The following is a 25,388-nucleotide window of genomic DNA, read 5'->3' as shown; positions in this document are numbered from 1 at the left end:
TCAACAGTGAAGTGAGTTAGAACATACTTTGCAAGAGGTTTCAGTATAGAAACAAGTGTCTTTAGAGTGGTTGTATAACCAGGTGTAAGCTATGTCTTCCTTTACGTAGTCCTCCAGAGAACCTATACTTCAGAATTTTGGTCAAATCCCGAGATAAATAAAATATTAAATTGAAAGTCGTGTCTGCATCGGTCAGTTCACGCCTAGTTATTAGCCTTAGTGGCTATCTGGTGAGAGCTTCTCAGGCTAAACACTACCTAATAACACTCTATGTGAGTTAACTCGTTTAAAAGATATATTGGCCAAGTGTCACAGATGGTCATTAAAAGTAACAACTGATTTGATAATCAGAAAGGGTCAGATCATTAGAACGAAACTGGTTGGGACATTTATTCAGACAGAGAAGTGATGTCGACAGTAACCATGGATGTTTTGGGGTCATGGACTCAGTAGTTTGGTTTTGGGGGGATGTGCTTCCTACCTCTTCGAAGTTTCATCTTACCCTGTGTCATTTACTTTGTATGTTATAGTGATATATTATTTGTGCTTTAATAAATAAAGCTTGCCTGAAGATCAGAGGGCAAAGCAGCCACACTAGTCAGGCATATAGGACAGGGAGTGGTGCACACCTTTAATCCTAGGACTCAGAGACAGGGGCAGATGGTTCTCTGTGAGTTCAAAGCCATCCGGGGCCACACAAGATTGAATCTGTCTAAAAGAGAAACAGAGCTCACACAAAGGTGGCCCCAGCACTTGGGATCACATGCCCCTTTAATCCCAGCAGAAGGGAGGTGGAGACAGGATATGGCTGGGTAGAGAGAGGAATATAAAAAGGAAGGAATATAAAAGACAGGAAATCAGTGGAGGATGGAGTCTGAGGTTAGTCAAGGGCATTGCAGGATCTCTCTTTCGGTCTGAAGATTTGGTAGAGGTAAAACTTCTCTCTAGTGGTTGGCTGTTTTGCTTTTCTAATCTTCAACTTGAACCCCAATATCTGCCTCTGGGTTTTTACTATTTGTGCTACAGTACGTCAGTGTACAGGCATGGTGGGAATATGGGATCAGTAGACCATGGGGGTGTGGCAGGCTAAATGGAACAGGATTAGGACCAGACCGTTTGGGAATTATGTCATGAGAAGAGACAAAGTGCTGGCTGAGACTTTTAAATACTCACACAGAGAAAGCAGTTATTGATGTGGGAGGGCCTTCTGTCTATGTGTTACTTTCATTGGTTAATAAAGAAACAGCCTTGGCCTTTTGATAGGACAGCGGCTTAGATAGGCGGAGTAGACCTAACAGAATGCTGGGAGAAAGAAGCAGATTCAGACAGACGCCATGACTCTCCTCTCCAAGACGGACGCTGGTTAGACTCATGCTGGTAAGCCACAGTCAAGTGCTAATACAGATATTAGAAATGGGTTAGATCAATATGTGATAGTTAGCCAATAAGGGACTGGAGATAATGGGCCAGGCAATGTTCAAATGAATACAGTTTCCATGTAATTGTTTCGGGCATAAGCTAGCCGGGAGCCGGGCAGGACGAAACAAAGGGCCCACACTCCTTTTACAACAGAGTGGTACCGAGACGAAAAGCAGGCCTGCTTGCCTTATCACTACAAGTTATGGATACAGGTTTCCCAGTTAGACTGTCTTTATTAGGGTTCCTCATAGATTTATAGTGACATGTTCCTGGAGGTAGTGACACCTGAGGTTTTTTTTTTTTAAAGATTTATTTATTTATTGTGTATACAGTGTTCTGTCTGTCTGTATGCTTGCTGGTTAGAAGAGGGCACCAGATCTCATTACAGATGGCTGTGAGCCACCATGTGGTTGCTGGGATTTGAACTTGGGACCTCTGGAAGAGCAGTCAGTGCTCTTAACCTCTGAGCCATCTCCCCAGCCTGACATCCGAGTGTTAAAAATACTTTTAAACATCTTTTAAGCTTTATGAAAGGCAGTTGGTTGTTGCCTTAGGTTTCCACTCTTTCTCATTAAAGGTGATGGTAGATGGAGTCTGCTCTTTAGTTTCTTGACCGCCCAGACCTGAATAATCACACAAAACTATATTAATCATAACACTGTTTGGCCAATGGCTTAGGTGTATTCCTAGCTAGCTCTTACATCTTAAATTAACCCATTTCTATTAATCTGTGTATCATCATGAGGCTGTGGCTTACTGGAAAGGTCTTTGGCATTTTTCTCCTTCAGCACCTACATGACGTCTCCCTGACTCTGCCTTCTTTCTCCCTGCATTCAGTTTAGTTTTCCCGCCTAGCTTTATTCTGCCCTACCATAGGCCAAAGCAGCTTCTTTATTAACCAATGGTAATAAGACATACTCATAGCATACAGAGGAGAATTCCACGTCAGGTGACATTTGTGGCGATCACTGCCTTAATGCATTGGATTGGAAAATGCTTTAATAACCGACTCCCCTACTGCTTGCACATATGTATACGCCTGGATTGAGGCTGGAGAAACCTGGAGCTGGCTATGTGATGTCTCTGGTCAGACCTGGACACTCCGTACCACTCTTCTCCTCCATGCGGTCAAACTCGGCATTGGCAGAACAGTCCCGCTCACTTCATGGCTATCTGACAACTGACTAGTTATGATGGGCAGTAAGCAAACAGTTATTTGGCTCTTGCCTAGTCACACTTGAATGTTTAAACATGGCTGGTATGTGGTGAACCCCCGTCCAGTGCAGCAGAGGGGTCCTGGTGAAAGCTGTCTTCCGTAGAACTAGGAGTTTGTTAGTTCCGTTTCCCAGTTGGGTTGTGAGGGTAAGTTCCCCTTACCCTCATGGTCCTGTGAATGGCAGATAGTGGGGCCTTGTGTTTTAAAAGCCGCTCTTGCTTGCTTCTGAGAAAACCACACTCAGGAGCAAGCCTATTCCAGGGGCAGGCCAAGAATAGGCTTGAATTGGGAGGTTACCCAGAGTGGCGTGTCCCTTGGAGTTTTCCTATAGGAGACACTCAGGAGGGTGGGAGTCAGCCTTGCCATTTGCCTGCTGCCCTCTCAGTTTCGAAAAAGACTACACTGAGAGCCGGAATGAGTGGACGATAACGGGCAAGGATGGTCATAAAGTCGAAGGAACGGGCTATGAGTAGAGGTGCCCGTCTCTGATGACTCGGTTCCATTTCTCAGTTTGTTTCCTGCATGACTAATTGTTTTAGATGCGTTTTAAGCCACAGCTTAACATTTCTTAAAGAGGTTGAAAAGAATACAGAGGGAGATTAAGACTTCAGCCGGTCACTGGTTAACAAATTCTAGTTGTGCAAAGAGGCCAGCAGGTGTGAGTTGTTCGATGGTCCATCCTTGCTGTGGGACAGCTTAAAGTAACAACCGCAAGCAACTGAGATTATATGTAAACCGTATCGTTTAGTTTTTGTCTAGTCCCTCGCCTCTGTCCCCCTGAGATTCTCTCTCATTTCGTAACAAGAAACTCATTGGCTCAGGCAGAAACTGGGTTTCCAGTGTTCCTGGGGTGCATTTTGAGATAAGCTGGAGTCCTTCCCGAACACAGGTTGAGTATTGCTTTAGTCTTGATTGGCCGGGGATCTTTTTACAAAGCACACAGTACAGTTGGCAAGTTCACCTTCACGGCTGGTTGTGGCTGGAGCTTGGTTTGGTTGCTGGGATCACCTTGCCTGATGGTTTCTTATTTACATAATCTCCCACCCTGCTCCTGGCAATAGAAAATACTGAGCTCTGATTTCCTGGAGAAAGAGATTAGGTTTCTACTTTAAAGCAATTGTATTGCTTAGTTAGTTAACACACTCTACTCCAGTATAAAAAGGTGGTTGAAATGTTTTTCTTCTTTCTTTCTTTATTAGCTTCCTTAGCATGTTTGCCTGAATGTTGCCCAATCTGAGAATTCCGTCTGTCTGACTTACAAGTCGATTTGAGATGGTATTCCTGTTTGGTGTACCTCTTTGGTCGTGAGGCTGGAGTGTTTTGGAGTGTCTGAGGAGATGTCTTGCCCTGAGTGTTCCTTTGGATCATCTGATCTTGATCACATTCCACTGTCTGATACCTGTGTTGGTTTATTAAGTCACTGTAGTCAGGGAATGCCGGCACCACTTCCTGGAGAAACACTGCTGCTTGTGTTCTTGTTTGAGCCACTAATACCCTGAACAAAAATAGGACTAAAAGTTTTTGTTTTTTTTTTTTTTTTACTGGTTTCTCAAAATTAAGCTGTCTCTTCCCCCGACACTGCCCCAGAAACAAATGGTCATTTTAGAAGAGGGAAGAATCTTCTTCTTTTTTTTTTTTTTTTTGGTTTTTCGAGACAGGGTTTCTCTGTGTCTTTGGAGCCTGTCCTGGAACTAGCTCTGTAGACCAGGCTGGTCTCGAACTCACAGAGATCCGCCTGCCTCTGCCTCCCGAGTGCTGGGATTAAAGGCGTGCGCCACCATCCTACAGCTGGGAAGAATCTTCTAGAATGGAACCATGGTGTGAATATTTAGCTCTCAGTCACCAAAATGTTGATTGTCAGTCTGGTATGTTCTGATGTTTAACTTGTGTCTGAATCAATGTCCTTCACCAGTTTCCTAGTCTTCGTGTGGTTCACCTGTGTGCATAAACACAGGCTTCATGAGACTGGTGACCTGCCCTGAATGTCTACATGGGATACCCCTGGTTTCCACTTATTCTCCCTTACTAAGACTGAAATGTTAGTCCTGACAGAGTTAGTTGTATTATTACTCAATGGATCACAGTCTTGAGTCAGTAAATGATACCTTGTGTCAGCATCAGTTTTCAGTGGTGTCTCCTCTGTGTCCGGGACAGCTCCTCCTGCTAAGTAGATGTGACAACTCGCAGGTGGCTTGTTGCTGCAGAAAGGTCCAGAAAGCCTCAGGTACTTTGAGATCCTATGTGGATTAGGCCTGCACCTCAGAAAACCAGCTTGTGACGGTGAATACGGAAAGAAGCATTTCCTCACCACTGAAATTCCTCCTCTGGGTTCCCTCTCTGCCAGGAGCCCAGGACCAAGTGAGCGTGCAAAAAGCAGCTCTTGAAAAATGGCAGCAGGCCGAGCATTTTCCACTGCGAGCCTCATTGCCTGCCTCGGCGTGACATCGCGTGACATTGAAGGGACTGCTAATCACGACGGCTGATTCCTTGCACCTGCTGGCTGACCCTAGGGGAAGTCTGTGAATAGCAATGTCTGGCCAGTGTCTGCCTTATTCATTATGCTTGTTGTCCAGTCCCCAGAAGGGAAGAATTAGTGGAGATATTATATTCACTTAAATTTCCATATGCGTGTGCACGTATTCATGCATGTGCATGTATATATGTGTGCATGTGCAGGCCAGAGGCCAATGTTGAGTATTTTACTCTGTTGCTGTCTACCTTTTCTTTTGAGACAGTGTCTCTCATCCTATCTGGATATCAGCAATTAAGCCAGAATCGCCGGCCAGTGAGCTCCTGAGGCCTTCTGGTCGCCATACAAGCCCCGCCCTGCACAGTGGTGGGGTGACAGGGCTGCCACTCCAGTATTTTATGTGTATGTCGGGGATAAACCACAGGTCCTTGTGCCTGTATGGTGCGCACCTTACGCACCAAGCCATCTCCCTAGCCACTTAAATCTACCCCTGAATTGTTAGACTCTAGCCTGTCTGCAGGGAAGAGATTGTTTAACTAGAAGCAACATTTTCTTAGCAACATTAAGTATTTGATTAAGCCAGTGGCTGGTCGGAGATAATCACATTGACACTGTGCTAGCCTGAGTCAGACAGGAAAGCACTGTTTTTGTTGTCCTTGGGATTTCTATGAGCATTCTTCCAAGCCAGGAAGAAAGGAAATTTACCGTGTGGAAAGCTGAAATGTTTGGTCCCGAACGTCGCTCTGTATTGTCCTGTGTGTGTAGAGCCTGTTTGCAGATCAGACTTTACACAGGACCTGCACACAGGTGATCTCATTTCACCGTGATGACAGCCCTGTCCGATGGGAGGACAGGTGGCATTATCCCTTCTGTAGTGAGAAGACAGGTCCTGGAAGATTAAATGATTGATTTGTAGCCAGCCAGGAAAGAAAGAGATAGAGGGGATTCGAACCCACTTCTTGCGGTTTAGTTCCACCTTCTTCCTGTGTGACACTGCAACTCTGCAGTCCAGGGATGCAGTTTGATTTTTTTTTTGGTGCGGGGGTAGGGGACTCTTTAGTGTATCTGTGAATAGTCGCCACCTGGCATGGTCCCGACGGGCACTGGGCTTGGGAGCATCTTTGTCTTGGCAGGAACTGAATCTCCACTGTGTTGTCCCTTAGTATTGTGACTACTTCGCGTTTCTCCTTCACCATTAGGCTTTCTTTTTTTACCCTGTGTATTTGATTCCGTTTTTGGGTCACCATGCCATGTACTTTGGTGTTTTGAATTTGTGATCTTATGGGAGGGTCTGGGCAGTCTAGTTTATCCCAACTGTATTGATCTAGAGACTTCTGAGATCCCGAGCTACAATCCTGAGTACCCTGGTCAGAGGCCAATGTGATTCCTGCTTCCTGATCTCATTTCCAACGCTTGAGTTTGTCAGAAAAGTGTTCCTGTAATATGCAATTGTCTTATACGTAATTATCTGCTGTTGGCCTCTCTTTTCTGGTCCTGTTGAATTAGTGTATGTTTACATCACTGTGCAGTCCTATGGCTGCATGTAGGCATCCCAGTTCTTTCTGTAAACATTGAAGCTTAAGCACGCCTGTAATCCCTCTGTGTTAAATTGGATCACCCATCCCAGCATCGTTTACTTAGAAAGCGAGTTTAACTTCTTAAGCCTCACCGTTAACCACAGTCCCCAACAGCGCTGAGCTTTCTTTCCCCCATGACTTTTCTCGTTCCTGCTTGCAGCTGGTATTGGGTCGGTCACGTATATCCATCTGGTAGACATCCCTCCCCCAGACTTTCTTCTCCTTTCTCCCTTCCTTCTTCCTGTTTTTGAGCTGAGGACTCATGTCCTCGGTGGCATGTTTACATTTGTGGTCCTCCTGCCTCTGCTGCCCTAGGGCTGGGATTGCAGGGGAGCACCACAGTGCTTAGCCAGAATTTATCTTTCATCTCTTGCTTTCACATCATTTGATTCTTACAAATAGAGAAAGGGTGAAGAAAGGTAGCCTCTGTTCCTGACAGCCACATCTCCCATTAACATTTTGATCCCAAGCTTCAAATAACAGTTGACCCTCATGAATACAGATGGGAAATTACATGGAGTAAGACTGAGAAAGTTGATCATTACTATTTTTTTTTACTCTGTGAACTGCTAATAACCCCATTGGAGTGTTTTAGTAAGTAGTTGTATGTAATAACTGAATCAGGAATGGGGGGGGGGGGACTCCTGTCAGTCTTACCTTCCCAGCAGGCATAGGGGCCGAGGCTCTTAGAGCCCCGTGCTATTATTCCTTGTCCCACAGACAAGCAAGGAGCAGTCAGGTGAGTCAGATGCCTCAAGACCCAGGCCTTGCATTCTTTCTCCCATCTTAAATGGTATTGAGAGTGTACTCTGTTCTATTCCTTTCTTTGGCTTTTGACGTTCCTGACTGATGTGTAGAGGTCAAATGATGGATTTCTCTTCTGACCTCCCGGGGCATGCTTTGCGAGTTTATTCTGTGTCCCCCAGAAGGCTTTCTAAGCAAACATGCCTGGGACAAGCGACTTAGCATTGCAAAGGCAGAGGGGGAGAAGCCTCTGTCCTGGAAACAGGCTCTCAGTGTCAATTTTATTTCACTCAAAGACAAAATGCATTCATTCCGTGGCAACATGGGAAGGGGTGGGGAGAGCAAACCCATGTGCCTGGAGCTGCTGCCTCTCCTTTGTTTGAGCTGAAGTCCCTGGAGACAGTCCAGTGACTTTCACAGAGCCGTCAGGGTCGCACCTGCCTCCGAAGACACAAACACATTCTTCAGCTTTCGGTGTGGCTTTCTGTGTTTGACAGATACCTTTTCTCCTCTTGAGTGATTATAGATTTATTATAGTTAATAGTTACATTTGTAGGTACACAGAATAACAATAGAGCACAAGGCAATTTCAGCCTTTTTCCCATAACAGAATTGTAAACCACTTGGGTTAAAATTTAACTTTACTGATGCTAAGCCAGAGAGAGCCGGGAGGTGGGGGGCACAGCAGAGAGGAAAAATAAAGAGGCGCTGGCCGTGTTCCACCTGATCCGAGCAGAAGGCTGTGTTGTGGGATGTCGGGTGTTCTGCAAACCGGGGGACCCTGTGATCATCCCCAGCCGCAGCAAGCACTCCACCCCTGAAATCGCCCTACCAATTTTCAGAATCATTTTTTGTGCCTAATTTTAAACTCCTGAGGACAGAGGAAAAGACTCAAGAAGGCCAACTGCGGTGGTTTCCTCAAACCATTATCGTGACCAAATCCTATGGGTCCTGAAATAACTTTTCCCATTTCAAACTGCCCCGCTCCTTAGGAGACTTGGCAGCTGGGAGGGAAATGATTAGTTTCTTCCTTGAAGTGTGGTCACTCGGGTTAAAGTGGGTCAAAAGTTGGCGAGTGCGGGGATTTCAGAAATAAGCTACCCTTTAATAGAAATTCTGTAGGTTTTATTTGTTTGTTGTTTGCTTTCGAGACAGGCTTGCCCTTCCTACAGTTCTGCCTCTCTCTCTTTCTCTCTCTCTCTCTCTCTCTCTCTCTCTCTCTCTCTCTCTCTCTCTCTCTCTCTCCTGACCGTTGGGATGAGAAGAGTGAGTTACTACATTCCCTGAAATTCTGTAGTTTTCTTTATGTCTTTGAGTTTTCAAAATATATAAATATTTTTTTAAAAAAACTATCTTAAATTTCTAAGTCACAGGCACTTAAATATTAGAACAATATACTTAGTTCTCTAGATAAAAATCATCATAAATTTAAATTTAGTTTACTGTATCCTGCTAATCAATATCTCAGTGTGTCTATTTATTATCCTTTTAACCTTTCTGCTTGATTGTAAGTGGTGATAGCTGGACATTCTCTTTGGTTTAGAATTTGCTTTATGTTGTGGCAGAACTTGGGGCTCTCGTGACTGGCTGCCGCATGAAGGAATAGCTCTGATCTATGTCAGTCCCTAAGTTTCAGAAGGTGTCTTCTCAGGGGGAAGAAAAGAGAGTCAGAAGTTCACCTTTAATTCCTCAGGTTATCCAGATACCTAGGGAAAACACGATGAACATGTTCTCAATGGTTCAGTTTGGAGGGGTCCATTTTTCTGAGGTTATGGGGCAATACTGGGATTGATCTGTGGATTGTAGAAATCAGCCCCCTGGGAGGACATTGATGAAGTGTAGAGACGAGAGCCCAGGATGCTGGGGCAGCCCTGTGCATATTTTTCTGTCCTTTAACCTGCTCCCCTTCACGATATGATGCGTGTGTCATAGCCACCCTGACGGGCCGAGCTCTGAGAGGAAAGAATCAGAGACCCTGGCAGTTCTGTTTCTCCCTCCTGTTACAGACCTCATTGTGACTTTCCTAAGAAGTGGGATTTGAGGTCATTGTTGTGACATAGTTGGGCCTCCTCCCTCCAGCTGGACATGCCAGCCTTAATATTCTTATAATACACACTTCCAGAAAGATCATTTTCTTCCTTTCCCACTTTTGTCATCCTCCAGATATTTAATTAGTGCAGAAGGAGGGTGGGGACGACTGCTTTCCGAGCTGGTGATGGACTTGCCTTGGGAAAGAATCTGTCTGTGTTAGCAAATGAGCACAAAGAAGTGATTGTCCCTAAAAATTATATCATTAAATCAAATTATTAAGAGTCATCAACTGAGTCCTCAAGAGGCTGTTGTTATTTGATTGTAGGAACTTATGGGTTATGTTGTGGCATTGTGACTTGTGTATAAATAGTGTCAGGGACTTATTAATGAACAACTTTAGTTTTGTTCCTGAGACAGGGTCTATGTAGACCAGACTGACCTCAAACTCACAGAGATGCTTCTGCCCCTGCCTCCCAATGCTGGGATGAAAGGTGTGAGCCACCAGGCCCCACCAATAAGGAGTTTTAATAAAGGCATGCAGAGGGAGAAAATCACTCCAATTTATTTGATTTTGAAGAAATGCATTAAATATTTACACTTTTTAAAATAGAAATACCAGTAGGGTTGGATATATGTCTCATCTGGGTTTTGTATCTTTCTGTTATTCCTTGCTTTTGCAGAGACTGGTGAAGTAAGAGTAGCACGGATTGTATGCGGTTATGATCCAGGTAACTGCTCACCTGGCCTGTCGTGTTCCAGGCACCCTTTGTGGGCAAAGGAACAGGGCCTTGCCTTGAGGAACTCTGATTTTAGGTGAGCCATGGGTAGCTGGATGAGTGAGGTGTGGTTGAGGGCCCCAGGGGAATGAGTTCTTTCTGGAGAGGGAGCTGCTCACGTAAGTCTTTAGTGAAGTGAGAAAACTGAGTGGGAACGGGGCTGCATTCCAGACAAAGCAAATGACAGACTCACCAGAGACGCCAAGGTGGGAGACCCTGTGGACGGATGTGAAGCTTACCGAAGTGGCCGCTTAAGAGGAGGTGTGGCCAAAAGAGTTGACAAAATGAATTGAGTCTAATTCTAGAGGCATTTTTATTGCTAGATGAGGAGTGTGAGATTTGTCCTTTGTGTGTGTATGTGTATACGTATGTATGTGTGTATGCATGTATGTGTATGTTGTATATATGTGTATGTCTATATGTGTTCATATGCATATATGAATGCGTGTACGCTTGTGTGTATGTGATATATGTGTATACATGTGCGTATCCATGTATATATATGTTTATATGCATGTATGATATATGTGGATATGCATATATGTGGTATGTATGTATGTGCATGTATATTACATAAGTGGAGAAATAACTTTCTCCCCAAGGGAGAAAGAACAATTAGAGTCCTTTTAAAAGGATATAATAGGAATGAAAGTGGATTGGGGTCAGATTTAGTAAGAAAAGAAAGCTAAATGACTGGAAAGGTATGAAGGAGGCTCTAGCTTGAAGCAAAATAGCCAAAGGTGCTCATTTGGGTTTTCTCTTTAAAAAAAAAGGAAAGATTTATTCTGCCTTGTGACTACAGAGGTTACCAGCAGGTTCCAATGTTTTTTGGCCCATGGCAGAGTAGAATCATGGCCGAAGGGGACCATTGCTCTCCTTGTGGCAGCCAGGGCTTAGGGAGTCTCCTCCAGAGACCTGTGTGTCCTCCACCTAGGCCCACTTCCCCAGAGTGCACTCAGCTGTGAACTCATCACCTGCTCATCCGTTGATGGAGTTTGTTTCTCATGATCTAATCTCTGTTCAGTAGCCCCGCCAGCTGGGAACCAGACATTCCGCACACAAGCCTTTTCCTGGGGATGCGGTATCCAAGCCATAACAAATCCTGCCCCTGGCCTTGTGCCTGTTTCCCAATGCAAAATACATTTTACTGAACCACAATTCCTGCCAAATGCCCAACAGTCCAACGTTATTCGAGAGTTTTAACCTAAAGCCTCTTCTGAGACCCAAGCTGTGAACCCATTGTCTCTGTTGTTTTCTCTCGTTGTTGCTATTGTTATTTTACTTAAATAAAATTTTGCCTGTACAATGGCCCAGGGTAGGCTTTCCCATTTCAAGCAGAATACATGCAGACATAGAAAGGAAGGATATAGCTAAGCAAGAGCAAACCCCAGCAGGGGAAACGTTCAGTCCTACAGTTCCAAGCCTGCCAGCTGGGGGTGGTGCGAGATCCCACATCCTTGCAGGCTGCAGCCCACATGACTTCCTTCCTGGCCCATGTCTGCTTGTGTCCTGCAGCTTTCCTTGGCAAGAGTTCTACCTTGCTGACCCCTTTCAACTTCTAGAGTCTTCTCTTGAGGCCCCAGCTTCCCTCGTACATGTTCTAGAAGGCGAAACAGGGACACTTCTCACACAGGCCACCAAAGCTCTTTCCTGACTAGCCTGCCTCGGGTGAGGCTGCGCTGATTCCCTGGGCATCCTCAACGCAATTTCCTCACCCAAGGGGGGCACCTAGCTCCCTTTTGAAAGCCTAGGTCTCTTCAGCAGCGGTGCCCCCCAGTCTTGCTGCTTTAACGCGCTCCTTTTCTGGCCTACACCCAAGCTTTCCAAATCTCTCTGATCTGTTCTTAAGTTCATATTTTCACTGTAATTATGGCTAAAAGTAGCCAGCAGTACTCATGCCACAGCCTGAAGGTTGTCCTCCCTAGATTAAGTGGTCCACCAAGTTTAAATTTGGCCTGATGTCAATACAGACGTCTTAGGACACGGGAGAAAATGTGACCATATTCTCCATCAGAATGTGACACGCGTGGCCCCTAGTGCAAGGCCCAGTAGAGTTCTTGTTCCCATGTAAGGCTGTATGGCCATAGTTTACTGTTGGTGGCATTTTCGTTGGCATTCTAGTTTTTGGGGGCTCCCACCCCAATCACCTGTGCGGCATTCCAGGTACTCTCTAATCTCCATCTCCAGACTTTTCCAAATTGCTCGCCCAAACCAATTCTAAAGGCCTGAACCCCATGGTTAGGTATGTTGTCACAACAAGGAGCCTGCTTGCTGGTACTGAGTTTCTGTGTTAGCCTTTTTTTCTTTTAAATCACTATAATGTATATTATATTGGCAAATTGTCATGAGTTGCTTGAGTTCACTGAGAAGCTGGCCGTGGAAGCAGAATTCTCTTCTCATACACACACACACACACACACACACACACACACACACACACACACACACACACACTTCAGACCCTAGTATGTTTGTCTCAGTGTCCTCCAAGGCTGCTTGCCTGGGGATCCAGGCTCAGATCATGGTTGGAGGAGCCTGCTTTCAGACCATCGATCTGTTCTGTCTGCAGGGGTGGCCGGGCTAGGATCACCACAGTGATGGGCTAGTTTAACCTATCCAGCAGGGGCTGAGAGTCTACTTAACACACATGAGGACCTAAGTCCATCACTAGTGTTTCAGTGATGGAGAGGCTGCTTAATATGTTAAAAACAAAACAAAAACCTAAGATTTAATTCTAGGAGGAATGAATGGATGAACTAACCAACTGGAAGAAAAGTGAAATTAGCTAATTTAAAGTTATAATGTTATAATGTTATAATTCGATGTCTTCTTCCTCTCGTAACAGGTGATGGGAAAGGCTTAATTGGGTTCCTCTCTGACAGAGTACTGATGCAGTCACATGTACAGTGGTAGGGTGGGCTTGAACTTGGGTCCGCATGCTTGTGCAACACACTACCCCTTCCTTTTTTTTTAATATTTAGTTATTTATTATGTATACAATATTCTGTCTGCATGTATGTCTGCAGGCCAGAGGAGGGCACCAGACCTCATTACAGATGGTTGTGAGCCACCATGTGGTTGCCGGGAATTGAACTCAGGACCTTTGGAAGAGCAGGCAATGCTCTTAACCACTGAGCCATCTCTCCAGCCCCCACCTTCCTTGTTTTTGAGGCAAGGTTTCTCCCATTGTTTCTGTGGCTGTGCATAGGACCTCCCTGTTGATTCTACTTTTTCTGCCTTCAGTTTTTACAGTAAAAGTGTGGGATTACAGATACAAACTGGTGTCTGACCTATTGGGTGGTGTCCAGGATTTAAATAGGGTCAGCATGCCTCTTTGGCTTCTTTTTTAAGTTTTATGTGTCTGTCTATTTAATGTGCATTGGTGTTTTGCCTATATATGTGTGTGTGTGTGTGTGTGTGTGTGTGTGTGTGTGTGTGTGTGTGTCTGTAGTTGGAGGCTTTTCATTCATTCCTGGCTTCCCTGACCCGAAATATTCACACAGAAACTGTATTAATTACAACACTGTTTGGCTATTGACTCTAGCTTATTCCTTGCTAGCTCTTACATCTTAAATTAACCTATTCCTATTATTCTATATTTAACCAAGAGGCTCATGGCCTACCCTACAAAGTTACAGCTGGCAGTTCACATGTTTCTCTTCTGGTGGCTACATGGTGTCTCACTGACTCTGCTTACTTTCTCCCAGCATTCAGTTTAGTTTTCCCACCTAGCTCTACTCTGCTCTATTACAGGCAAAAGCAACTTTTTTATTCATTAACCAATAAAAGCAACACATATACAGAAGGACTTCCCACATCATATATCTGTGTTAGGATATCAGATTCCCTGGAACTGGAGTTGCAGACAGTTGTGAGCTGTCATGTGGTTTCTGGGAACTGAATCAAGGTCCTCTGGAAGAGCAGTCAGTTTTCTCAACTGCTGAGCCATCCCTTCAACTCCCTCTTTGGCTTTTTTGATAAGAGGAAATTTTTCTTCCATAATTTTATTATTTTTTTTTCAGGAATGAAATAAGTTAATCTTTAATCACTTTTTATATGTGTTATGCAAATTCATCCCTAATTTATCCTCATCACACTGATGAAATCAAAATTCTTGTATCCAAGCCACTATCACTGGAGTGCTTGGAAGACAACTCTCAGCAAGGTTGGCTGTGTGTTGGCTACCACTCTGTCTGGTAGAGGTAATGCTAAAGTTTAACATGAGGCTGGATGCTGTAATCCCACAAGGGAACAAAGAGGTTGCCGCCCTGACTTTAGTGTTGGCAGGGAACACTTTGTTTTGTCCAAAGGACTCTGAATTCTGTACCTTGTGCATCATTCCAGCCTGCGCCTCTGTACTGGAGTTTGGACAATTATTTATTTTCTACCTCAGGAACAGTGATCAGTAGTGGCAGAATAATTTTAATTCATAGTCCTTAATTTTTTTCATCGTTTGAACATTGTATTTTTCATGTTTTATTCTTAGCTATGTTCACAGTTGGATAGTCAGAAATAAGGGATCCATACTCCCTCCCTCCCTCCCTCCCTCCCTCCCTCCCTCCCTCCCTCCCTCCCTCCCTCCCTCCCTCCCTACCTCCCTCCCTCAATCCCTCCTTCCCTCCGTCCCTCCCTCCCTCAATCCCTCCCTCCCTCTGTCCCTCTGTCCCTCCCTCCCTCCCTCCCTCCCTCCCTCCCTCCCTCCCGCCCTCTCTTCCTCTCTCCACGACAGGGCTCCTCTTTGTAGCCCTGAATGTCCTGGAACTAGCTCTTGTAGACCAGGCTGGCTTCTGACTCACAGAGATCCACTTGCCTCTGCCTCCTGCGTGCTGGTGTTGAAGCTGTGAGCAATTACAGCAGGCTCAAAAGAAGGGAGTTTGAACATGTCTGCAGCAACGGAAGGCCGCTCATGACTTGAGAAGACTTCACGCTGTGCAGGTAGTGATATCTGTAGTTTCACGAATTTTATAAAAGATGGTGTTGGTGTCATTTGGGGGTGTTGTATTAAAAAGGACCCCCCTTTTTAAAAATCCAAGTAAAGGTATAGCCCCAGAATAAAGGGGCATTGAAAAAAAAGAGCATTTTAGTCCTCTCTTTAAGCATACATTGAAGATAAAATGTCCCTTTCTCCATGATTTTTGCCTTGTTAAATATAAGGCTTCTTTATTGAGTTACCCCAAATGCAGCGCCTTGAACTGTGACATCACAAGGCATTGCATTTGGGGTAACTCAATAAAATGGCATAGTTCAAGAGAACATTTGTTGAAACCAGGGGGAGCAGGCTACATTGGTTTTGAAGGCTTAGGGGATGTTCTTTGCCTGCCTTTCGCGGACTCCGGTGGCTGGGTGTGTTTCTTGCCTTTGGGAACATCGTGCTACTGTCTGACATCATGTCACAACCCTTCCCCATTTCTGCATGTCTCTCTCGGAATAGGATGCTCTCATTGGATACGGGGGCCAGCTACCCAGTCTGTATCACATCATCTGGATCCTGAGTCTAGTCACATCTGTAAAGACCTTGTTCAAAATGAGGTCACATCGTGAATGATGATGTCACATCGTGAAGAGAGAAGAGGATATTGGGTGGGCATTGTTGACCATTTCATGAAATTATACCGCCTCCCCTTTTCTCTTCGAGACAGAATCTCGTGTATCCTGCACTAGATGAGATTCAAATTGAGTGTGTAGCTAGGGATGACTTTGAACTTTGAGTTCTCCTGTCTGCTCCACCATGCCCAGTTTGTATAATGTTGGAGGTAGAATCCAGTGCTTTATGCGTCCAAACCAGTACAGTCCTTCTGTGAATTGAACCCTAAGTTATACCTACTTTATTGTGAGTGGCTCACGAGGTCAAGTAAATTAAATGCTAATGGGCAAAAACCTATTATTGATTGTTATGAGTTTGGGCTTCTATTGCTTAGTTTTACTTGAATTGACTCCTAAATTTTTGTTCAAGTTATCTCCCCCTTTCTGCCCTCCCCCCAACCTTAGCAATCTTGGGGGTCCAGCCCACCACTGAAATATAGCCCCTGCTCCTGTTCCACTCATCTATTCCACTAAACTACAAAAAGTCAAACTGTTCCTTTCTTTCAAACTGGCATGGTATACCTAACAGTATGCATCTGTGTATTATACCAAGAGATTATTGGAGCAGGCTGGAATCTTAAGTATACCAGTACTTACTTCATTGTCTTCACATTTACGGGCAGTGAACTGCTTAGACGCTGTCTAGATAGTGATGTGGATACTATTGGAATTAGGATCTCTTTGCTTTCTATCACAGTATACGTTCCTGTATATAAAGTCATGTATAACAGAAGAAAGGTTTAAAATATAGGTATCTGTGGATAGTCATAAAGTATATTTAAATACATAGGACACCCCACTTCCCTGACCACTTGTCTGAGCCTGTGTTCAAGAGCCTTAACTCTCCGAGGTAGGAATTCTGCTGTGCCATTTAAAAAGTTGAGCCTGGAGCTAGAGAGGTGGTTCGGTTATTAACAGCACTGGCTGCTCTTCCAGAGGATCTGGGTTTGGTTCCCAGCACGCACAGAGCCATTTACAGTGGCCTGTAACTTCAGTTCTGTTAGATCCAATGCCCTCTTCTGGCCTTTGTGTGTACAGCGCATATATACTACACAGGCATAACATGTAGGGAAAACACGCATACATATAAAGCAAAGATAAATAAATGTATATTTTTGAAAAGTTGAATCTCACCTACAAGAATATTTTAGGAGAACCTCTGCAGTCCATACATCACACGGAAGACCACTCAAGATACAATGACCCCTGACTCATCAAGTAAGTGACATAGGGTGACATGGAAGAGCAGCCCAGTGTGGTTTTTAATTTGATACTGCTGCTGCTTAGGTAAATAGATTGTCTCCTAGTTTTCTGGACTAACTGACCCTGAAGGCTCTTGCTTCTCCAGCCTATCATTTCACATCCAAGTTCTTTGTGTCCTAACTCCTTCTGGCCACAGACCTCGTCTTCTATTTCCTTCAGATCATAGGAAGTGCGATGACTTCTCCAGGATAGGCAACTTATCGGCTAGCTGCTGTCTGTGGTACAGGATAGCGAGGAGCAATTCAACAGGGATCTACCGATGCCGAAAGGCAAAGACGCATAGAGCATCTACACAGGGCAGCCAGGGCTGCAACTGGCCACCAGTACACAGATAGACAGAGTAGGTCTGTGAATCAGTTTCCTGTATCCTGTGGTGTCCAGAGAAAGACCCGCCACCAGCAGCTGGCCCGTGAACAATGGCCGCTTCCTGCAGTCGGGGACTTTACAGTGTATGTGGGAAGGGACTCCCAGGGCCACTCAGGGTTCAGATGGAACTCTCAGAGTGCCCCGGAGCCAGTGTCTGTAAGACTATTTCTTTTCTTTCGTTTATAACCCTCTGATGGAGAGTTTGCCAGGGTGCCTTTAGCCTTCCATTGTAAGTGAAGAGATTGAACGACCCAGTTGTGCAGTAATAGTCAGAAACACACACACTCTAATACTGACTTCCCCTTTTGTCTGAAAAAGTGGCAGTGTCATAGACGTGTGACATAGTTCACACTCCTATCCTAACACGCTTATCCATAGCACTAGTAGGCTGTGAAGAATGAGAGTCAGTGTGTGCACGGGGTTTACTATTTGGTGTGATACGAATGTTGCGTACATTTTCACTGGTTTATGTATATTCAGCTATGCGGAGTGTTTAGTATTCTAATGTTTAGTGTTAATTGCATGCTAGTATTGGATTGTTCCACATCAGAGAAGAGAGGCGAGCCCGTGACAAAAGAGGAAGAGGGACGGCAAGGTGGGAAGTGGTAATTAATAGCGAACAGTTACACGGAATCTGTGTGGCTTGTCCTGGGAAGAGCCGCATCGGCTGCGGTGGAAAATGCTGAGCTATAAACACAAACAAATGGGCTCTCCGTGGTCGCGGGTGGCTTTGCACAGGATGGATTGTGACTGCTGACCCTAGGCTCCCCTCGCTTCTCTAGAAGATCCCGGGCTGGTTCCTGGCGTGAAATAACGGACAGATAGGGAGGTGTCAGCAGCGGGGCCAGAAAGCTGGGATTGGGTAGTGGCTTCCTGTAGTAACAGGCGCTGGCTGCCTGCCTGAGCTCTCTGGCGGTGGCTGCTGAAGAGGTGGGTGGGAGACAGCTGTGCCTAGCACTGCAGGCCACATCGGCTCCTACAACACCAGCCCCTCCATGGAACTGCGGAAGAATGTTCTGCCTGAAAGGTGAGGGGGCTTCACGTCCCTCTGGGAAAACTGTCATTCAATCCACAGGGTTGGATCCACTGCAGCTAGAATTTGAGGGAGTTTAGTATGAAAGTCAAAAAGTCATTGTTCTTTTTTTTTTTTATCGCAAACAGGAAGAAAGACCTCCTGCTGGAGAGATGGAATTCTTTTAGACAGAAAGATTTCTCCTTTAAATGTGTTTTGTGTGTGTTCTGTCATAGACGAAAGTGGTTAAAAGTTGAAGATGAAAGTTTTTGTTGTTGTTGTTGTTTTTAAATAAGTTCCATAATGTAAGAATTGTTTAGTGATGTTCTGCGAGTCTTGGAAGAGATGTTTTCCTGTTAGGAGTTACTCATACAGAAAGTTAGAGCAGGGTAGAGGGGGAAGGAGTCCATTGCTTTCAGCCTTAACGTGTGAGTTCAGGATTGAAACCGATTGTGCTGTAGAAGACTCTTCTTTTTTCTGGCTACATGTGAGTTGTAAGAGTTCCCAAGTATCCTGCATGAGGAATAACTGAGTATTTGTCGGGATTCATGGGTAACTGATGGTTTTTTTAAACGATCATTTTATTCCTTGAATTATTCTTCTTCCAGGTCTTGTCACAACGTCTTTACTTGGGGCATGAGAAACTGTGCTGTTTCTGTGAGATTGTTGAGATGAGGGAGTTAGCAATGAATTTCCTTGGAACAGAAGCAAGCTAAGTTGCTCATATCTTTCTGTGTATGTCATTCTGGTGATGTTAAACTCATGACAGCTTTTCAGTTTGGAGAAAGAACGTGTCCCTGGTTTGTTTGCTATGCAGACCACTCCTTTGTTCTCGGTCTGTTAATAGGGTGTAGACATGGCTCATGGGAGTTCTTTCTGTCTTTGTCCAGCTTAATTTTAATAGCTTAAGACTTGTCAGAGTCTTTAATGTTCTGCTTTAAGCTGAAGATAATTGTTGATGGACCAGGTACAGAACTGACCAAATTGAGGGGGACAAGAATGAAAAGAATATCACATTTTTTTCTTCTTAAACATTCATTCATATTATTATTGGCTTTTTCTTCCCTTCCCCTTCTTTCCTTCCTTCCTCCCTTCTCTTTTCTTTTGTAGGTTTTTCTCTGTGTAGCTCTGGCTGTCCTAGAACTTCCTCTGTAGACGAGGCCAGCCTCAAACTCTCAGTTCCGCTTGCCTCTGCCTCTCAAGTGCTGGGATTGAAGGCTTGCACCACCACTGCCCAGCCTCAATTAATTCTTGCAATAGAGATTTGTTATGAATCTCTTGGGAGACTTAATCTAAATGAATTTGAATATTCCTAAAAAGTAGTTTTTGATGAAAGGGATTATGAAATCATTTCATGTAAACTGATTTTTTTTCTTGTGGGATAAAGGTGTGGGACATCAACAACGTTATTGGATAAAGTAACATGCTATCTAGTGTGATTTCCACAGTGCAGTTGATGTCATTACGATCTAGTGACAGCTCAAGGTTAATAATTTTAATTGAATGGAGGTGTGAAACTGTCATTGGGTGTGACCTCTAGAGCCACAGTGTATTTTGTTTTCCTCTGTCTACCCCTTAACAGCAATTTCACTTTGTTAGAGAATTGACCAACACCATGGCCTTAGCCTCTGTGTCAACTTAGGACGGATTTAAAAGCAAAGACTATAACATCCTATGACAACTAAGTCCTTTGATGCTAACGTGTGTGTGTTTAAACATGGAATTCACGTGAACAGCTTAAATAAAGCCCCCTCTTTGGATCTCTAAGCATCAGGCAAACTACGGATAATTCACACTCTTCCTGTCCTTTATAGCCTGCTGGCGCACAGTGATGCATTGTAGATGGCCCTGTGTGCGACCTACTGAGGCAAACCCATGAGGAAATGAGATTAAGGTCAGGAATATTGAGGACCACTTGTTGATGGGTGGTGTTTTTACTTGGGAAAAGGGGTGTGTTTTCAGTAATGGGCTTATTTCTGTTGCTGGCTCATGTCCTGGGGGCTATTGACTATGTGGTTGTGAATAACATTGACCTGAGAGGAAACATGATTGTCTTTCTTTGGGTTGAAATCGTGTTCCTGTGTATTTCTCATAATTGCTGGAAGAAAACATTCTAATCAGATAGCCTGCTGCTACACTGACGCAATTTTCCTTCTTTTAATTGAGGCTCTCTCTCTTTTTTTTTTCTGAAGTCAGTTTTCTTGGCTTTCAGTCACTTTTGTGCTAGTAACTGCCTGTATAGAAGTTCCCTTTGCCATGGCTATGACTAGAATAGCATACAGTTGTTCTGTATCTGTGAAACTGATAGATTGTTTAGTAAATCTAGTCACTGTTTGCTGTCTCCACTGAAGTATCTCAGTATATCCACCCCACCCAAATTAATTTGTCTGAGCAACATCTGAGCCCCTGGTCTGTGGGAAGGTGCCTTCTGAAGTTCTGCCAAGGCCCCTGTGTTTAACAAAGGCCTGGCCTGCATTTTCTAGTCAGTGATCCATCTTGACCCAAGATGGAACTTTCTGGCTGACCAAACAGTATCACTAATAGCAAGCTACCGTGTGTTTATCGCATGTATAGTCATAGATGACTGTTTACAAAAAACAACTAGAATTAAGTATTTACCACTAAAATCACACAGGACACAGTTATCTCTAAGATGGTTAAAACCAAAATTTATTAAATACAGTACAGCAACCTGATTTTATAAATAATATCTTTAACTTTTTCCTGTATGGGGTAGATGTTTAAAAGTTTTCTAATCCATCACAGCCTGGTGTCTCATAAACATTAAATCATGTGTTGCATGACATCACCACAAGGTCACACACTAATCATACTTGAGTTTTGGACTTCAGCAAAGTATTGTCCCAATGGTGCTGATAGCAGAAAAGTGTGCAATAATTTACTAAAGCAGCTGTAATTAGTTACAGGGGTCTACAGGTCAGACATCTGAAATCAGGGTATTGTCTTGACATGCAGACACTTCTACCCAAATGAAACATTCGCTGTGGGAGACGAGAAAGGGGATCATAGAAGCTATGGGAACTTTCGAGGCTTAGGAAAATGGTAAGGTTGGGGCAGAGGAGATAGCTTAGTGGATTTGCCTTGCAAATGTGAGGTCTTGAGTTTAGATCCCAGAACCCTTGTTATATATATATGACTGTCTTTCATTGTATGTATGTATGTGTATGTATGTATGTATGTATGTATGTATGTATGTATGTATGGTGCATGTCTATGCACCCAGCACTCCTAAGGCATGATGGGTGGTGGGAACAAGAGAATCCTTGCAGGTTTGCAGGCAAGGGAGTCTGGCCTAGGTAGAAACAATAAGAGACCCGTCTCAAACAAGGTGAAATGCATAGACTAGCAACTGAGCTTGTCCATTCTTCATATATGTGTTGTGGTATGTACAATCATATCCACACATGTTCCTACATTACATACCACATAAAACACACAATTAAAAAAAACCTACAAGGTTCAGAAGACTTTTCCCCACTCTGTGTGTGTGTGTGTAGCAATTGTTGGGAAAGAGGAGACCCCTGGTAGAGTTGCAATGCACCCTGGGCAGACGCTCTGTAAGGATGTAGTTTTTGTGAACGGTCACCCATACTGGGATGGACGTTTCAAAGATCCAGCTACCTTGGCGTCACCATGCTTCTGTAAAGAATCGCAGTAACCTCAGCCGTCCTCTGTTAGACTTGTGGGATCAGTTAGTTCTTTGGTTTGTGGTCTCTGGAGTGAACAGACAGTTGTGAACATCTTCCCAGTAGAAGTCATGGAACATGGTTCTAGAAGAGAGTCTTCTTGAGTCTTCCATTTTTGGCGGACCCAGGTATTCCACCTATTGTAACAGCATCCCCGCATTTCCTGCTTGTTTTCACGAGACCTTTTCTGTATGTTCCTCTTTTGTTTTCGTGTTGAGTGACTTGCTCAAAGGGCACCAGTTACTTAGGGCCCACTCTAACATGTCTAGCCTCATTTTGACTGAATACATCTGCAGGGACCCTGTTTCCCGATAAGGCCATATTTTGAAGTTCTGGTGGATGCAGATTCTGGGAGGACGCCATATAAGCCTGTGTAGCAGAACACACATAAAGGCTGTGAACTGCGTTTGCTTTAGAAGTGATGCGCTGGGGTAAGGTGAGCCCAACACAGCTGCTTTGAAGGTGGTTTTGAAACCTGAAAATGCATGTTTAAGGCCAATTTGTGCAGAGACCGATTGGAAAGCTACTCAAGCCCAGCCATGCAAAATAAAAAGTTGGCTCTTAAGTTCCATTACACGATCCTGTTTCCTTCATGAACTTTTATCCTGTGGAGAAGGGGGGAAAAAATTGAACTTAAGTTTGCTTCAGCCAATGCAATATGAGCCAAAACTTTAAACAACTGTATTAGATAGTCCAGGCTGTTGGATGATTTACCTTTCAGGATTCTCATGTTTGTGTTATTCTTGAGTTAGAAACATAAATCAATGTGTAGAAAAAGATTGTACTATGGAAAGGGTGAATGCAGATATTGCTTACTGACTAAGAATCCAGTCTTTAAGGTATACTGTAAGCCTTAATTAAATGAATTTTATATTGGATTTTTTCCTGGTTCTTCGCTTTTTGCAGGGATTTTGAAGCAGGGATTGGTGTAGGGCTGGGTGCTTTCCCTTCTCAGCATCAGTGTGTCTTCCGAGATCTGGAAAGCAGGTTTGATGGAGCGGGAAAGTCAGGAGTTCTGTGCAGTGGGGTGTGTCCCAGCCGCCTGCCTGCTCCACAGGACAATCTTGCAGATACCCTTTGTGTCACAAGTTACAGATTTAGGAAAGCCTCCAGCTTGTCTAATAATACCGAAGAGTTATGCCGGAGAGCAAGAGCATGGCTGTGAAGCATTCCAGGCATGTGCTCGGAGGGCAGTTCATGCTGGAAGCAGCCCCCACCTCTTCCTAGACGTGCTCCCTGGGATCCAGCGCAGGCCTCTTTCCAGTTGTCTCCATGTATGTTGTGTATGCAGAAGAATTCCTTAGATTCCTTTCTTGGCAGCATTTAGAAACCAATGTCAGGAATCAGAAACAGATTTGTTTTTTCTGTGCTGGAACAAGTGCATTTTTCAAGTGTGCTAACAAGCAACCATTTGCTTTGGAAGGTCTCTTGCCTCCCCCACCCGCTTTGTTTGAGACAGGCTCACTGTGATGGGCCAGAGCTCAGACTCCTTCTGACTTGCCTCTTCTCAATGTTGGAATTTTAGGTGTGCCCCATACCCAGCCCTTACACTTCCCTCAGTTCCACAGTGAGCCATCAAACAGTCCCTAAGCCGAGTGCCTGCTGTTTTCTCCATTGGTTCTTAGCATCGTTTGAAGGTAGGAAAAGCAAAGCAACACTGGGAATATCACAGTTGTGGAATTCTGGGCATTTTACTTTACTTCATGCTTTCAGTATTTGGGCGTTGTACAAATTAGCAGATGGTTTCAACCATTTCTTATAAAGTGTCCCTCATTCCTGCACTCTCCACTCATTTAAAAACTATTATTGATAGGCAGTGATCTGCAGCGCCAAGGGGAATTTGCACCTGCAATTTAAATGAGCACTTTCTTTTTTTGGTTTTTCGAGACAGGCTTTCTCTGTAGCTTTGGGGCCTGTCCTGGAACTAGCTCTAGTAGACCAGGCTGGCCTCGAACTCACAAAGATCCGCCTGCCTCTGCCTCCCGAGTGGTGGGATTAAAGGCATGTGCCACCATCACCCTGCTAAATGAGCACTTTTAATAGATACACTGGTGAGATCTTGTATTTGTGAAACCAGAGGGAAGCAGGTGGCTTACAAGGAGCCAAATCTGTCCTTGTTGATGTGACCATTACAGCAGAAGCCAGATCACCCTGCTGAGCTGTGGCATACTCCAGGAGATGCTGTCCTGAGGGCAGAAAGAACAGTTTCTGGCTTTGCTGCACAGAGTGCACAGGCCTTCGGATCTGTCTATTTGTACTTCCTGCTCTATGCAGAGATAAAGCCGTGGATCTTTTAGGGGAACCGAAACAAGTGACTATATAAAGTCCTGAAAATTATGGCTTGGATTTCCATTTTACTGTGGCCAAGGGGCAGGGACTCCCTGTGTAGTGGAAGAGGACCCTGAATTAACTCCTAATTCTGTCTCCTATGTGATGGGATTGTAGGTGTGGGCTATCACACCCATTCATTTTTTGCCACACTGGGAATAGAGCCTAGGGCCTTGTGAATGGTAGGCAAACATGTTTATCACAGGAGGTATATCCTTCTCTCCATTTCTAACCTCTGCTTGTTTCATTTCTTTGTGGATTTCCATGTCTCTCTGTTGGTTTTTTTTTTTCTACTCGCCTCTTAGCTGGCTTCCTCTCTGCCAGCCTGTATTAATTATTTGCCAAAATACCCAAGAAAAGTCACCTTTTAGCTATCAGTTTTAAAAGGGATATAACTCACCATGTGGATGGAAAAGGCATGGAGGCACGAGCCCGAGGTAGTTTGTTGTGGGATATTTGTACACTGTGTGATGATTTATTCCTGCGATTGGTGAAGTAAAGAGCTGAAGGGTCAATAGCTAGGCAGGAGGTTTAGGCAGGATTTCTAGGAGAGAGGAAGTAGGAGGAGGAATCAAGGCACGAGTGAAAGATGCCAAGAGATTCGAACAAACAAAACATGTAGGGCCAGGCAGTGGCCTTTAATCCCAGCACTCGGGAGGCAGAGGTAGGTTGATGATCTCTGTGAGTTCAAGGCCAGCCTGTCCTACTGAGGGAGTTCTGGACAGCCAGGGCTAACTGAGAAACCCTGACTCAAAACACAAACAAACAAATAAAAAGAGGAGCTCAGGAGGAGAGATAACAGCCACAAGCAACAGGGCAGCAGGTAGATGAATAGAATTGGGTTAATTTAAGTTATAAGAGCTAGTTAGGAACAAGTCTAAGCTATAGGTCAAGCT

The 25,388-nt window shown here is 44.4% G+C and overlaps 1 protein-coding gene across 5 annotated transcripts in view; it reads left to right on the top strand.

Moving 5' to 3' along the window:
* Nucleotides 1–25,388, top strand: part of Nhsl1 (NHS like 1) — a 229,879-nt gene that overhangs the window by 101,660 nt on the left and 102,831 nt on the right. For 2 of the 5 annotated variants that reach the window (XM_075948274.1, XM_075948266.1), the window contains exon 1: nt 18,386–18,472. The exons of the other annotated variants lie outside the window; for them this stretch is intronic. In XM_075948274.1, the coding sequence (XP_075804389.1) occupies nt 18,457–18,472 (16 nt within the window). In that variant the 5' untranslated portion in view covers nt 18,386–18,456. Of the gene's footprint in view, nt 1–18,385; nt 18,473–25,388 lie in introns of those variants that run through there. 5 annotated transcript variants of the gene reach the window in all.

Source organism: Microtus pennsylvanicus, chromosome 1 (genome assembly GCF_037038515.1).
Source record: "Microtus pennsylvanicus isolate mMicPen1 chromosome 1, mMicPen1.hap1, whole genome shotgun sequence".
Classification (NCBI taxonomy): Eukaryota; Metazoa; Chordata; class Mammalia; order Rodentia; family Cricetidae; genus Microtus; species Microtus pennsylvanicus.
This window is presented reverse-complemented; position numbering and strand designations above follow the sequence as displayed.